Genomic DNA, 16,411 nt, shown 5'->3' on the forward strand with positions numbered 1-16,411 from the left:
GTGTGTATGCGTGGTGTGTGTGAGTTTTGTGCCATGTATTTGCATAAGTCCTTGTACAACCCGATTTCCGAAAAAGTTGGGACGCTTTGCATAATGTGAATAAAATAAGAATGTTATGATTTACAAATCATGGCAACTCTATATTTAATTGAGAATAGTTCAAAGACAACAGCAGCTATTCTTTTTTTATTCACATTTTACAAAGGGTCCCAACTTTTTCAGAATTCTGGTTGTATACATGTATAAGTGTTATTTGTCCCTGTTCCTGTGTCATTCATCTCTCCCTTTGAACTCCAGATGCGAGATGTCCAGAATGAGCATCTGACACGCTTCATCGGTGCTTGCATCGATTCTCCCAACATCTGCATCATCACTGAGTACTGCCCACGTGGCAGCCTGCAGGTAATATTCACATTCACCACAGACAAGTCCCAGAAAGTTCAACACACCTTGCCACTTCACATTGGGTTCTGATTTGTACGATGCACAACAAGGCAGGTAATAGGCTGTCGGCACATGAAGGACAGCTAACTTAATTACTGGGCAAAAGCATTTTGCTAATTTAATAACATGTGCATGACCCTACATGCAAACACAGGTGGGATAGCACAACGCTCAGGGGTGTCAATACACTTATTAAGTTCTACAATGTTCACAAAGAGGAATGACTGAATAATTTGTTGGTATTTGTTGGAGCCCATATCAAGGGCTTGTGGATCATAATCGGCCACAGCAACAACGAGGAATAACTGAAGAATGTGTTAGTAGTTGTTGGTATCTGTTGATTGACAGTAAGATTGACAGTTGCTTGCTTTTGAACGTGTTTCACTTTGTTGGTGTATTGCATATTCACTTGATTCGCATGATGTTATATAAAACCTGTCATCATGGTAGAAAAAAAAATGAATTTTGAACAAAAACCTTGCTAAAGCTTCTTATCAATTTAACATGGACCACGTGGGTTGAATATGATGTGATTTGCATATCAATGGAAAACAGCATGCAGTGAAGGAAGTAGGATCTGTACTAAATAAGGCATGCATGCAATGGAAGATGTTGACAGGATTGTGTGTGTGTGTGTGTGTGTGTGTGTGTGTGTGTGTGTGTGTGTGTGTGTCTGTGTTTGTCTGTATCCTCTTTAGGACATTATGGAGAATGAAAGCATCACACTGGATTGGATGTTCAAATATTCTCTCATCAGTGATATTGTTAAGGTACTGTTTTTTATGGCATAGTAAAGTAAACTCTCGACACAGGAAAAACACAGTAAATTAAAACATCTCTCCACCCTCTCTCTCCTTTTCCATCGGCCTTTTTCATCTCTCTCCCTCTGTCTCTCTCTCTCTCTCTCATTACCCGTTAGTCATTATGTGTACAGTGCTCTCATGAATTATGTATGTAAGCATCACCATTCTGCCTTGTTTTGATTTTTCTTCCTCTTAGTGAGGATGAGGATGTAATATTCTGCCTCTCCTCTCCTCCTTCCTTGCATCAACACCACCAACCCCAGTATCAAGGGTTGGACTTCACTGTTCAGCAATCCTCAACCCAAGCCTGTCTGTGTGAAGCTATGAGTTTATTTTGACTTTGGGACTTGTGGCTGAGAAAACATTTCAGATGAGACAAAGTGGTTGCTCGCGTAAATGTGAGAGGGGAGAGCATCCAAATACCAACCTGCATGCACGAAGCCTTAATGGATATGAAAGGATGTGAGAATGTTTCTGCTTGCATCATTACCAAATTACCGGTATATAAGATCAACTATATACCTCTGAGATAAAGGTGGGAGGGATGCTTGGTATGGACATTACAGGTGGAATGAAGTTTCACTGAGTTCAATAGTAAATGACGTACATTGCTAATGAATCCCTCCAAGTTTGTGGTGTGTGTATCTTTACTTCATACATCCACATTTTCTAAATTTCTCCTTTTGTCCTGTCTGTACATCACAATAATTTGTTTGCCATAGTGAGCATGGTTATTATGAGTGGAATACATGGAGATGCTGCTCTCTCTCTCTCTCTCTCTCTCTCTCTCTCTCTCTATCTATATCTATATTTACCTACCTCTCTTTCTCTCTGTATGTGTGTGTGTGTATGTGTGAGTTTATGTGTGAATAGCCTTTTACATTGCCTGGTGTGCCTGGTGCTCATATCTAACAAGGTCTTTCTGAATCACTTCTGCAGGGTATGGCTTTCCTGCATAATAGTGTGATCGTCTCCCATGGCAACCTCAAGTCCTCCAACTGTGTGGTGGATAATCGCTTTGTGCTTAAGATCACCGACTACGGCCTCTCCAGCTTCCGAACCGATTCTGATATCAAGGATGCCCATTCCTACTATGCACGTCAGTCTCGATTTTCCTCTATCAGCCAGTGATTAAAAGCTTCTCTCTAGATGGTTCTGGAAAAAGAAACAGGGTTTTCACATCCTAAATCCTCCCAATCAGAATGTACACTGTTCTGCTCTAATGCTTTTTTAGTGAATACTGTAGTTCTGCCACTTCAACTCCATCTGTGGAGAAATTCTCTAAATCTTTGATTTGCTTGTCGGCTCATCTACTCCATAGCACTTGTTGATTAACTATTTCATCTCCAACAGAATGCTAACTACAGCTAACTACAGACACTTCTATGTAAACTTAAATGTTTGCCTTCTCCTTTCCACTCAAACAGGAAGGCTGTGGACGGCTCCAGAACTGTTGAGGATGGAATGCCCTCCACCGGCAGGCACCCAGAAAGGCGACGTCTACAGCTTCGGCATCATCCTGCAGGAAGTGGCGCTGCGCTGTGGAGTTTTTTACCTGGACGAGGACTCCCTAAGTCCGAAAGGTCAGTGGTCACATGCGAAAACAAGCCAGGAAGTGCTAAAATATTAATAATACACTGTATCAGTATGCATCTTGACAGACCAAACCAGAGGGGCATATCACAAGCACAAGATGCAACACAAAAACCACACACACACACACACACACAATCACACAAACTCCGAGGAAATGTCAGAAGGATCAAATCATTTTAGATGAATGCAAGAAAATACAATAGTTTCCATGTAAGTATGAGGTAGTGCAGCTTTGACACTGAGGCAGATGGCAGGTTACTTACAGTTAGGGTCACAGCTCTGCACTCTGGTCTTTAACTCCAAATCCAAATTCATTGTACTGATAGCTTATTGTAGATTTAACAATGCCGCTTTAATAAGGCCATGGCCTGATATCATCACACACCAGACTCTCAGGTCAAGGTAGGCTTCACAATTAAAGGTAAACTATGCAGTATTGGCAATTTCCTTACTGTTTTCTTGGTTTTTGCTTCTTTTTCGCTGGCTCTGTCATGACGAATGTCTGAGAAACACCATTGTTTTTTTTGGTTTCAAGAGGAACACAGACAGTGCCTGTCACGACTGATCAATTTGGTGTCGTGCTGAGCAGTTTGTGTCTCCGTAATGGCACAGTGGACTCGTCAACTGATTGGATCATCTTCGGAGCCATACGCCAATCAGAGACTAATTTTTTTTGTGGGGCATGGTTATTGACATGGATTTGTGCTCCTTTTTGTGCGACATCCATGTGGTTCTTTTTGTGAAACATCCAAATAAAAACGCAGACACAGCACCCTCCACATATTGCCACCCTAGGTTAAGATGAATAAAGAGGTATTATATAATTAAAAAAAACTATCTTTTAGCATTTTATCTTGGTTTCACAATGACAACAATGAAGACATATCCAACCTTGAAGGAACACAAATTGATTGACTAATTTCAGATTAATAGAAGGCAATGATTAATCACTCAATTCGAGTTTTTCATCAAAGGCTAATCAAACTCACAGCATGCATAATTAGTTTATTTTTTAAACACTGATTGTTTGATTGCACATTTTTTGTCAGACTACTAACAGATAATATTATATTGTATTATATATATATATACACCTCAGTATAATTTACTGACAAAATGCAATATTTACAGAGTAAAGCACACAAGTCAGATGATTTTAGTGTACTTTACTGATAGACTCTCAATATTAAAACTGCCATGCCAATATAATCCATAACCCCATTACCTTCTTGGCAGTCTCCCACCAAAAGAATATAAAACAATACATTACTTTTTCATGAACTTTGGAATATGACAGGGTAGTGGTGCTGGATACATTTATCATGGACATGCCTGGCTTAGGTTATACAGTGAGCATTACAGCTCCAGTTTGGAATGCTCCTTCTGTTTGGATGACTTTGTATCTGTATTTTACATGACTGTTGAATTAGACTTGGACATGGGGGTATAGTGACATTTCAGGAGACAGCCACATATCAGCAACCACTTTGGTTGAGTGGACCAGAGAGAAATGTGAGACAGATAAAGGACTTGCACTGATTCTTTATTTTGTAGCTAAATCTCTTGAAGGTATCTGTAAGCCAAGCTTAATGTTAGCAACATTAGTCCTTAACCCTCAGCAACTGTAATTAAAATGACACCTTAATGACAAAAACAAACTGGGCAGAGTTGCTGCCTCATCTCCTTGCTCTTGGGTGTCATGCTTCATTGCCCTGAAACTAATATCCTGACACTGAGCTGAAATACTGCTATAATCAACTCTCTCCTAGTATTTATTTACACACGAGACCAGTCTTTTGTTCTGCTACTCAGAAATGCAAGACTTCTTGCAACCTCATGGTTCAAAGTCCAAATCCACTCGGCTTCAGAGTGCTTTGCACCTGTGGGTGTTCTAACAGTGGTACAGCACCCTCCACACCTGGTAGAGATGAGTAAAAGAGGTAGAATTTTTTGGCCTTTTATCTTAGTTTCACATTTAAATAAATGAGGTAAAATCCAACCCTGAAGGAAAGTAGATCTATTCTGAGAAGGAAAATCCTCATTTAGAGATATATAAGAGGGGGGAAATGGTGAGAGTGCTATCAAAGAGTATAGAAACCCACTCTTTGGCTGTTTGGAGTCGGAGAAACAAATACGAAAAAAAAGCCTTTGATAAAGACCCATGTGCTTTTAACAAATTGCCATACTTTATTAAAGGCTTATTTCATTTTTTTCTAAACAGCTTGTCTTTGTTTATTTAAAAAAAAATGAATGTAAAATAACTAGTGCAGTGCCCTTTCAAACATGCTATTCCTGTAGAAAACCCGTAGCCCAATTACATGGCCACAGGTAGGTCTGCTTTAAAAATAACACACAGACAGACATTCCTGCAATGTATAGATAGATAAATATTTCTTAACAAAACACACAAGCCACAGTTATCAGCACCCCTGAATTTTATTCTTTTTAAGTTTCCCTTTTCCAATAAAAGAGCTCTTAGTCTTCTCCTAAAACAAGTTAGAGAATACAAAGCAAGGGATCTAAGAGCATTCCTCTTCACGGAATATCTCCAGATCGGACTTTGATTCCTAGGTCCTGTCTTGTGCCCTTCTCAAGCTCACCACACTGGTTTTCTATGGAGTTCAGAAACTAAGATATAACACCAAAAGTTGTTTGATTTTGTATCCCTTTTTTCAGTCATCTTTCCCAGGGGTGCCAATAAATGTGAAGAACGCTGTATGTCACAGAATCCATGGATTTCATACATGCCTGAACAATACGGACAAAGAAACTACTTCCTGTCACCCCTCACAACAACACATAACGACACACACAAATACAATTTCCCTCCCTCATAATGCTCACGCCCTCCCCCTTGTAATGTGCTCTGAACAAGCACTCTTGCAATGAGATTATAGAAGGGGAAGCCCATTTTATCTGGTCCATTAAGTTATTTGATCATTCTTGGCAAGCAACCCATGCATCATCTCAGGCTCTCTGGTGGCCAGGCTAAGCTCCCCCCACCAATTATCACGAAGGGGCCACTTCACCACCTGAGAGGAGAGATGCACATGTCCTTCCCCCTGCACTACTCTGCATGGATACAAATAGATGAGCAGCACACACAGGCCTAAGCTCGACGTGTTGACTTGCTCCAGCTCTCCCATTTTCTGCAGGGCTGCCCCTGGGTTCTCCCTGTCTCACTAAACACTCTTGACATTAACTGGTGAAATTGAGCAATTTGTTTCTCAGCTGGTCACAATGGGCACCCATCCCACTGCACCGGTGCAGAGCAGGAGCAGTAGTTTTCTGTGAATCTGCACAATTATGTGAAGCTCCCAGTTTCTGGGTTGACTGAATCATATAACCTTGCTGTGAGATCAGCCAATTGTTGGCAATGATGATAATGCGGATGCACTAGTCTGGTTCATGGGCTCAAGTGTGTGCTGAACTGGTAGGCTATATGTGCAATTATTTCATCGTTGTACTATGCTGTCTCCCTACCCAGAGCCCCACTTAAAATCTGCCTTTTCAAAGTTTTGCCCTCTCCCACTTTGCTGTCTTTCACAATTGTTGCTTGTCTCTTTGCATATTACGTACATGTTAGTATTAGTCCATGTCAACCAATGACCTATTATGCTTATTTAGGCCTAATACCAGATGCATAATGGTAATCTGTCATACACCCGAATGTCACCACTGTCAAAACTTGAGGACCCTGTTGATGGATGAATGGATGAGGCATAATGTGCAAATATATGACGTCATGTGCAGAGCAGTTGTGATGTTGAGTGTTAGCATAACAGTTTACAGACTAACTGCAGAAATGGTGGGGTTTGCCATTTTATCCTGCTGAGAGTAGGCTGGTAAAAGCCAAACCAGCCACTGAGGAGATGTTTCTTTGTGCAGCTGGCTTGGCTATTTCTGTTTCCTTAAACTCATTAGCCACCACTAACAGTGCTACATCCTGCTTTTAATGCACACCATCCAAGTAGATCCCCATTAAGATGGGCTGGCCACTCACATCGATCATCATGCCTTCTTGAAATATAGACTCTCTCTCTACTGCCATATGCAAGCAAGGCAATAAGACCACAGGGTAGAATGCTAGTATGTGGTCATTGTGCTGCAAGTGAACACCAGGAAAGTATGACTAAACATATGTTTGAAATGTCATTGATACCTACAACTTTGACAGTATTCAGTCATTAAAATGTTGAATAACAGCTTGGTATTCTGAAAAGGTCTTGTGTTTTTTATTGGGACTTAGGGTGACCATTTCCATAACACCAAAAAGCAGGACATTATGCGGCATATCAATAAATTACTATGGTGTACATAAGACTCTGGTATACTCTCATTTACAATACAATTTTGTGTGGTTTAACTATTACGGCCAGGCCATCTCTAGGCTTTTATCCCGACATCGCACTGTTCTTATACTCTAGAAGCCACTGTTCTCACCCAATTTGGCCCACCATCAAATGCTTGACCTCTTTAGAGACCGTAAGAATAACTGTGATGTACTGACACAGGACTATAGAGGCTAGAATATAGTTTTTTCTTCCTGCCGGATTGCAAGCATCTTTGAACTGACCATAATTCAGCCCTCTAGGTCACTTGAATGGACTTAGAAACACAACTGAGCCCTAGCACCAGGTCTTGTGAAGCTTTGTGCAAAGGTAGATCAATATAGAATGAAAAATGAGTACTTTAGAGACCAAGATTTACCAAGGTATGCTTATGCGTTTTGTAAAACGCCCTATGGAAACTCCCCATAGGACTTTTGGTTACCCAAAATGCATACTGACAATAAAAGCCTTACTGTGTAGCAACCACTCTAGAAGCATAACCTTGGTCTCAAAGTAAAGTCTAACAGAGGTTTCTTGTAGACTATTTGGATTGTATGTCAGGTGTCCTGATATAGAATGACTACACAAAATATGGAATAATTACACATAAGTCTCTATTTTTGCATTTACTTTGTTGGTTCAATGGTTTTGTATAAGATACACTATACATCTGCACAACTAATATTGGATAAAACAACATGAAGATTCAATTTCTATGGATTCTTGTGAATATTTCAGTACCCAATATGTTGCATCTACTTATTGTGCTGCAGCTACCCTGCAGCCAGAGGTCAGGGTAGCACCAAAAGCGGAGGAGGGGGAAGAGGGCAGCAGGGATTCAATTTGACATTTTTGGATTCCCAAGAGTCCAAGCTTTCACATGGTGTATAATATCTATGCTACATAGCAAAATGGTGCATACAATTGATTTTGAATGTTGGGGGGAGGTGGGGATGGGGGGGGGGGGTGTCCGTTAAAGTTTAAAGATGATGTTTGTGTAGCTGAATAGGAAAAAATATTAATGAAAAGTCAAAAAGTGTTTGTTCACAGTATTTGTATTTATTCAATACCTTGTGGTGTGTGTCTGTGTATAAAGTATGTATACTCTTTTGATCCCATGAAGGAAATTCAGTCTCTGCATTTATCCCAATCCGTGAATTGGTGAAACACACTCAGCACACAGTGAACACACAGAGAGGTGAAGCACACACTAATCCCGACGCAGTGAGCTGCCTGCTACAGCGACGCTCTGGGAGCAGTGAGGGGTTAGGAGCCTTGCTCAAGGGCACTTCAGCTGTTCCTACTGGTCGGGTTTGAACTGGCAACTCTCCGGTTACAAGTCCGAAGCGCTAACCAGTAGTCTAACTTTCTGTCAATGAAGCCGGAATACATGACGTAGCAGCACATAGAGCCTTGTTTACGTTTTTAACCAATGATATCTGCTCAGATATTTATCTCACACCGCTCTTAGTCAATCATTTGTTAGACTAGATATGTTACTGCATTGGACGTTGTGCTGCGTCCCAGCAAAGATTCTAGAACTCTGCTCTTCAACCCTGTCTCAAAAAGCAGGACAAATACGCGTCCTGCTTGATGTTGTGCAGGACGCAGGACAAGGCATTGAAAATCAGGACTGTCCTTCCTAAAGCAGGACGTCTGGCCACCCTATTGAGACTTGAAGCACAGCCAGAATTAGTTTTGTATTGGTCCTGATGCCAGACACCCCCACTGAAACAAGGGTGACAGAGAGTGAGTGTAGAATGATATGAGTGTTACAGAATTGCATTAGTGCTGAACATTCCACTCAAACTTAGCTGACCATCTGTTGGAGCTCATCTGGAACACAAAAACAAAGCTCTGTCAACACAAACACAAGCAAAAACAAAGCTCTGTCAACATAAACACATGATTCCTTAGTACTTTCCTCCGTTTGAGGACATTCTGTGCGTAGTCCTATGACTGGCCTTGAAAATGTCAATATAATTTAGCTAGTGTGCTCAGCGAAGCTCAGATGTGTCAGTTGCAGTCTGAGGTTGAGATTCTGTAATTACAGCTATATGGAAAAGCACTATGGTGCTATGGCTATAAGATTTATATATAATATTTGATATACGTACAGTAGAATAGCCTTGCAGGCCGCTAGTGCTAGTTGCATCAGGAAAAGAAAGTCCTGGAATATTTGTGTTTGTGGCAGTCATAGGAAGTTTAAATATGAAAAAATATATAAATGACTCCCAGAACATAATTTGCATAAAAATACTAAAAATAGAGAAAACAAAAGAAAATAGTTTTTACAGAATAGATGCGGAAAACCCAAACACTTTTAATTTTGTTAGGAGCCTTTGTGAAATACCCAAAGGTTAACCTGTTCATGAGATGAAAATGCAAACAATGAATATAAAAGCTAACACAGACAAAAAATAGATGAAGGAGGTTTAAAAGAAGAAGGGATATGCATATGTAACGGAGGCAGACTGAGCTAGCCTGTGTGTAAATCCTCACAGCCCTAACCTTAAGAACGCTTCTAACCGCTGAGTTGTGTTAGATTTTAGTGGTTTTCTGTATGTCATTCTTTTGGTTCTTTGTTTAATACTGCAGAAACTGCGAGGACAGGATGTTTATTGTAAGCAGACAGAATGTTGTCACCTTACAATAGCAAATGGTGTACCTAACTAATGGTTCCCCCACAAGACGTCTTAATTGAATAAGGCTATATCACTGTCTGTTTCCCCCCCTCCAATTTGACCCCAGACGTGAATGTATATTCTGGTATTATAATTAGCCAGAAGTTTCCCAGATCTTTGCTTCAGTTTCTTACCTTGGCTTCACCTTGCAACACTGTGCTGTGCTGTGCGTACAACAGGGTTACCAGAACTCTGTTGTTACATCCAGAATAAAGAACTATTCTTTTGCAAGCCAGCCTCAAGTTTTACCTGCTCTTAACTACACTGGAATCTACTCGGTCAACTGTATCTCCATTTGGGATTAAGGAGACAATTTTAATAGCATTCTTCAGTTGGAAGCCTGGGCTTTTAGCTCAGTGGTTAGAGCGTTCGTCTCCCATGCCGGTGTGTGTCAAGGTGGCGTGTTCGAGGCCCGTGAGCGGCAAACGAACCGACCTTGTGACACATACAACAGGTGAGGTGATGACAGAGCAAAGCAAATGAGCAATCAGAATAGGTGTATTTCCTGAATAGCGGTACAAAATATGACCGCCGCTCAGTCCTGTACATCCATTCCGCGAAATTAAATCATATTAATGAATCTGTCTCCATCTTCTACTCCACCCCCCACTCTTGAAACTTTTGTGTATGCTTGTTTGGAATGTGTGTTTGCACACATTCTGCACACAAAGTTGCCTACTGGCGCTGCAAAGGTGAATAGATTTGTAGCACTTACTAAAAAATGTGTAGCATTGTTATAAAACCTTTAAAATCTCTAAACAATCACAAGTAGGGCAGTTCATCACAGTCCATCCATTGCAACTAGACTGATGAAAGGTACACCTGTAGGCTACATTGTATTTGGGAAAAGCAGAAGGTAGCAGCATAATGTATTTATTTATTTATTATTAAACAAAACAATCCCTGTCAGTTCCATGCAGTTTTCAACAGCTATCAAGAAGAGAGGTCATGTCATGGATTTTTGTGAATGTTTCTTCTTCTACATATTCATAAGTTTAGTCATCTAGTTCATATGATATTCAGCTTTATTGTCAATGCACAAATTAAATACCAGTAGTCTAAAACAAAATGCCGTTTTACCCAGTGGTGCAAATAACTGACATGTCCAAAAGGGACTTCATGAAATGCGTTGCGAGACTGTTCATACACATTTTAACAGGCCAAGTTGAAGAGCTACTGTCCGTTATTGTTTGTGCAAATAATATAGATAGATAGATAGATAGATAGATAGATACTTTATTGAAGGTCTCAGCAGCAGCATACATACAACACAAACACATTCTTTAACAGCAGAAAGAGTAAATAATATGCTGATTTATGTTCCTTTGCATTTTGCAACTATGAGGTCCATGGTTAGTCTGGCTTTCGCCAGACCAAGCTAAATCTTTTGACGCAATCTTTTGATTTTCACCCAGCCTAGTCCATGGTAGGCGCCCGATAGAAATATTGTTTAATTTTGCGATTGAGATATCCACGCACTGGCGCCCCCGCCCCCCGGTTTCAGAGCTATTCTAAATGCAAAAATGCATAGAGGGACAAAACCGTGGCTGTTAACAAACTATAAGCTATATAAGGTAGGCCCTATGATAGGCCTATTACACAACACAAATTGTCACTAGGCTATGCTGGCGACCCAAATAAAATCTCCTTTGGGAACCAATGGCTTACAGTATCAAGCGGACTTAAGCTGCCACCTCTTGGCGAAAAGTTAATAGTTTTGCATATCAGTAGTAGGCTAATACATTCACGTAGCTGGGTGAATGAAGTGGACAGTTCTAAATGGAACCCAACCCACTGTACAGCTCAAGGTCTGTGGCTAAAGCAGCCATAATTAAAGCGTTATCATTGTTTAGATACTTCACACACACGTGTTTTTTAATCGCATAAACTACAACTACCAAGCTGGAATCAAAGCACATCGACTCCTTTAAACACGCAAACAAAAAGCCTAAAGGCAAAACTGTATCTGACCTGTGTAACGTTGGTACTAAATCATCCATCACAAAGAATGATTTTTGTAGCACGTACAAATATGTGTAGGTACAGCCCTGCCCTGAATACATCTCAGCGCTCTAAAACATCTGGTTTAAAAATTTGTAGGCTGGACGATTTGATTTTGGAGATGTGCGTTAATAAATCTACATTGGCAAACACAAATGATTCACTTTGACAATTTATGTAGTTTCAGTTACTTTACTTTGAGTCATGCTCTTCCTTACTTGAATCACCTTTGAAAATAGAGGATTGAAGTAGCCTATATGGGTGTTTGGGAATGAACGTTGACTCAGATGCTTTTGAGACTTTGAGCAAAAATGTGCTGTATGCTGACAGGTTATCTTTCAGTAAAACAAGCATGTCCGATAAACATAAATTTTGGCATCCAAATCACCCAATGAGTCTCTGATTATGGGCTAGTGTCTTTCCAACCCACTGATTAACTTCCAACAAAATTACGGCAACGATGCCCATCTAGACAAACGACCAACAAATACCAAATAAAACCGCCTCTGAAAACATGGCATACCCCAGAGAATTCATCCATACTGGTGCAGTTCTGAACATCTTAACTGAAGTTTTTCATTTTTAATGTGCAAATCACAAATGAGTTATTTAGGTTGATGGAAAAAAAAATGTCATCCTTTTTCAGGTAGTTATTTAGGAAAAACATTTTTTGGGTTTCGGGGGGCCCAGCGTTGAGGCGGAGGGGGAGTGGCCCACGGGGACCAAACAAAATTTTTCTGTAAAAGTCTAGTGGGGCTACATACCCACCAAATTTCATGTACCCCGGTGGTTCGGTGTCCCGGGTATCGTTGACCAAAAATTCAGGAAGTAGATGACTGTGAAAAAAAAAAAAAAAAAAAACTTTGACAATCCCTATATGACCGCTTCGCTAGCGGCCTCATAATAAGAGGCAGAGATAGTCGCTCGTGATTGAAAATATGTCCTTGATCAACCTCGTTTATGAGGTCATCAAATGGGTTAGCTTTATTTCCTGTCTCAGACTCGATGAGAGGATAAGACAAATTTCTGGTTGACAGACAAACCATCTTTGTAATGTCCATTGAATAATAATAATAATGTACAGTGAATCTATCTTGACTGCCCCTCACCTTTTATCCCTTTTGTCTTTTTCTTATTTTTGAAAAGTTTCATCTTTGCGATTTTCTGCCCTTTACTGATAGGGCAGAAGACAGGAGATGAGTGGGAGAGAGATGAGGAGTAGAATTGAGAAATTATTTCAGGCCAGACTCGAACCTAGGTCCTTGTGGGCACTAGACCCTTATGGTATATGGTATAGGATGCTGCCCCTTCCTCCTAACCTCTCCTCCTCGTCCTTCTCTGTGCTCCTCCACAGAGATCATTGACCGCCTGGCCATGGGCGAGTGCCCGCACCTGCGTCCCACCGTCAACCCCCAGATACACAGTGAGGAGCTGGGCCAGCTAATGCAGCGCTGCTGGGCCGAGGACCCGTGTGAGAGGCTGGAGTTCAACCACATCAAAATGCAGTTGCGCAAGCAGAACAGGTGTGTGGGCTGCCTGTACACAATGTCTAGGCCCAGGGAAGAGATGGGAGAGTACCCCTGTGCTCCACTGAGCCAGGTCATTTCATTACGGCATTCCAGCTGAGCAATTAGCTATAAAGCTCATAGTATGTCGTGGAAGTTCTTACCACTTGTTGACTGACTTGGACTTCTTTATCAAATTGTTTATGACAATTACGGTAAATGTGTGTGTGTGTGTGTGTGTGTGTGTGTGTGTGTGTGTGGTGCGGTGCGGTGCTAATCAACAATTCGCTTTCCCTCCCACGTGTCTGACCGCAGGGAGCACAGCAGTAATATCCTGGACAACCTGCTCTCGCGAATGGAGCAGTATGCCAATAACTTGGAGGAGTTGGTGGAGGAGAGGACGCAGGCTTACCTGGAGGAGAAGCGCAAAGCGGAGGCACTTCTTTACCAGATCCTTCCACAGTGAGTCACTTATTCACCCCACAGCCTCTGGTTTCAAGCACGGTGTTTTGGACAAGTCAGATAAGTCAAAAGTCAAAGTCAAAGTCAGCTTTATTGTCAATTTCTTCACATGTTCCAGACATACAGTACAAAGAGATCGAAATTACGTTTCTCACTATCCCACGGTGAAGACAAGACATATTTTACCAATTTAAGTCCACAGACAAACATAACATTCAAGTAAACAAAAAAGTAAGTAAATAAGTAAATAAGAGGGCACATATAATAATGAAAAAATAAGAGCAGCAAAATTTGGTTGAAATTGTGCATAGACAGTCAATAAAATACTAGTGCAAAGTCAGGCCAATAAAAGGCTTGGGTAGTTCTGTTTGACCTAAGTAAGAAAGATTGGGTCAATGATGCGTTACTGTGTAATTTAGATCATGCGCTGTACAATGTAAACACCTTGGTATGAGGTCATGGTGAAATCGTCATAAAAAATACAAAGGTTAATTGATGTTTGCCCTGCATTCATTTTTCCAGAGTTACAAAACCTACACTCTGACTCATTCCTATTGTGTGGTCTGCAGCTCAGTTGCAGAACAGTTGAAGAGGGGGGAGACGGTCCAGGCTGAGGCATTTGACTCGGTCACCATCTACTTCAGTGATATAGTTGGGTTCACTGCCCTCTCCGCAGCCAGCACTCCCATGCAGGTAGGAAGACCGAAATCAATGAGCACATTCCCTCTCTGTCTCGTTTCACCAGACCTGCAATTCTGCAGTTCCATCTTTAACCATGCACCAAGACTTTTGATGTTCAGAAGTCACACAATTAAGTTTTTTCATTTTACTTTCTTTGTAGCTGCTCCTGGAACACCTTTTCTTTTCACATCAAGTGTTTTTGCAGTTGCTAGTTTTAAGTCCAATCTAAAGACCCGCCTTTTCTCTCTTACTTTTAGTTCCTCCTGATGCACCCTTCTACTCATGAACTTTATTTTGCTGTTTATTCAGTTTTTTAACTGCATCATAATTATGTTTTTACTGCCTGTTGTTTTACTTTGTTTTATTATGGTTATTTATTTGTTTATTTCATCCCTATTTACTTGAATTCATCATTTTATTTTTTATGTCTTTTATTTAAATTTTATCTTCTTATCTTTTATGTCTTTTTTATCTTTTATCTATTATGTCATCCCTCCTTCAATCCTTGTAACTCTGGGCTTTGTTTCTATGTTTGTATGCACAGGCAATTACTTCTCTGCATTATTTGTGAAGCACTTTGGGTCAACTCCTGTCCTGTTGTTTTTAAATGTGCTATACAAATAAAGTGACTCGACTTGATTTGATTTGATTCCCAGTTGATTTGATTCTCCATCTCTTTCTCTCTGTCTTTCTCCATTTCTCTCTTTCTTTCTCTATTTCTCTCTGTCTTTCTCTGTCTATCTGTCTTTTATTCCTGTGGGGTCTCTCTCTGACAGCTTTGCCTCTTTGTTTGTTTATCACTCAGGTGGTGACCCTTCTCAATGATCTCTACACTTGCTTTGATGCCATCATTGATAACTTTGATGTTTACAAGGTATGCAGAGTCACGTTTCAACCACTCTTTTGACACCCACTTAGCCATAATGATGCCAGTAGATGAACTGAATCATGTAGGCTAAGAGTGCATGACTGAGTTTATGATGAAGAAATCTACTGATGCACTTGAAAAACACCTGGATATAAATCAAATCCATTCCTTGTTTAAAAAGTCTCCCGCATAACTGTTCTCCTGGTTATTCCCCAGGTGGAGACTATTGGAGATGCCTATATGGTGGTGTCCGGCCTCCCGGTTCGCAACGGGAAGATGCACGGTCGGGAGATTGCCCGCATGTCGTTAGCTTTACTGAAGGCTGTGCGAACGTTCAAGATACGCCACCGGCCGGATCAGCAGCTTAAACTGCGCATAGGAATCCACAGCGGTGAGTCTTGGACATGCTTATGCATTGAATGCCATGTTAATAGTATACAAATATTTCACAACAAAGCACCTGTAGTTTAAATTATATGAATTGTCCATATCCTCAATGCAGTGATAAAAGGTATGCATGTGGAGGTATATATGAAGAGTTCAGATGCAAAAGCCTCTAAACGCCACCTCTGTCAAATGAGATAACGATGGTGAGTGAATGCTCTCCACACAAAGTATACGTTAATCAAATAATTTAGCTTCAAAACCTGCTAAATACTAGCCTAGAAATCTAGACGCGCCCCTAGCGGCGGCAAATTACATTTGCTGCCAGGGCTAGCTAAATACCACACTCTTCTTGGTCTGAAATATTGATTTGTTGGCAAAAACATGCTCATTTAACCTGCTCATTTAAAAGAAAAGTAATCAGACGGATTTAGAGGGTTTTGTATCTGAACTCTTCATGCATATCATTAATGTTTGAAGAGACTGATGATGAGTTGTTAGTTTTGCTTGACAATAACCACCAGACCACTGGTACTAAAAGAGGAGGTCATCTTGCCCACTGAGCCTTAAGAGGAAATGCTGAAAGGAACAAAGTGTTTTTTATCTGCATTGTGCAGCTGTCCTTCCCATCGACCTCTGCACCAGATGAGTG

General features: G+C 40.7%; 1 protein-coding gene across 1 annotated transcript in view; it reads left to right on the plus strand.

The window, feature by feature from the left end:
- npr1b (natriuretic peptide receptor 1b) overlaps nucleotides 1-16,411 on the plus strand; it is a 62,733-nt gene that overhangs the window by 44,091 nt on the left and 2,231 nt on the right. The window contains exons 13-21 of the mRNA XM_048260417.1: nucleotides 298-402; nucleotides 1,143-1,214; nucleotides 2,187-2,346; nucleotides 2,675-2,830; nucleotides 13,214-13,382; nucleotides 13,680-13,826; nucleotides 14,396-14,519; nucleotides 15,313-15,381; nucleotides 15,592-15,766. Of these exons, the coding sequence (XP_048116374.1) occupies nucleotides 298-402; nucleotides 1,143-1,214; nucleotides 2,187-2,346; nucleotides 2,675-2,830; nucleotides 13,214-13,382; nucleotides 13,680-13,826; nucleotides 14,396-14,519; nucleotides 15,313-15,381; nucleotides 15,592-15,766 (1,177 nt within the window). The remainder of the gene's footprint in view (nucleotides 1-297; nucleotides 403-1,142; nucleotides 1,215-2,186; nucleotides 2,347-2,674; nucleotides 2,831-13,213; nucleotides 13,383-13,679; nucleotides 13,827-14,395; nucleotides 14,520-15,312; nucleotides 15,382-15,591; nucleotides 15,767-16,411) is intronic.

This window comes from Alosa alosa, chromosome 13, assembly GCF_017589495.1.
Source record: "Alosa alosa isolate M-15738 ecotype Scorff River chromosome 13, AALO_Geno_1.1, whole genome shotgun sequence".
Taxonomy (NCBI): Eukaryota; Metazoa; Chordata; class Actinopteri; order Clupeiformes; family Clupeidae; genus Alosa; species Alosa alosa.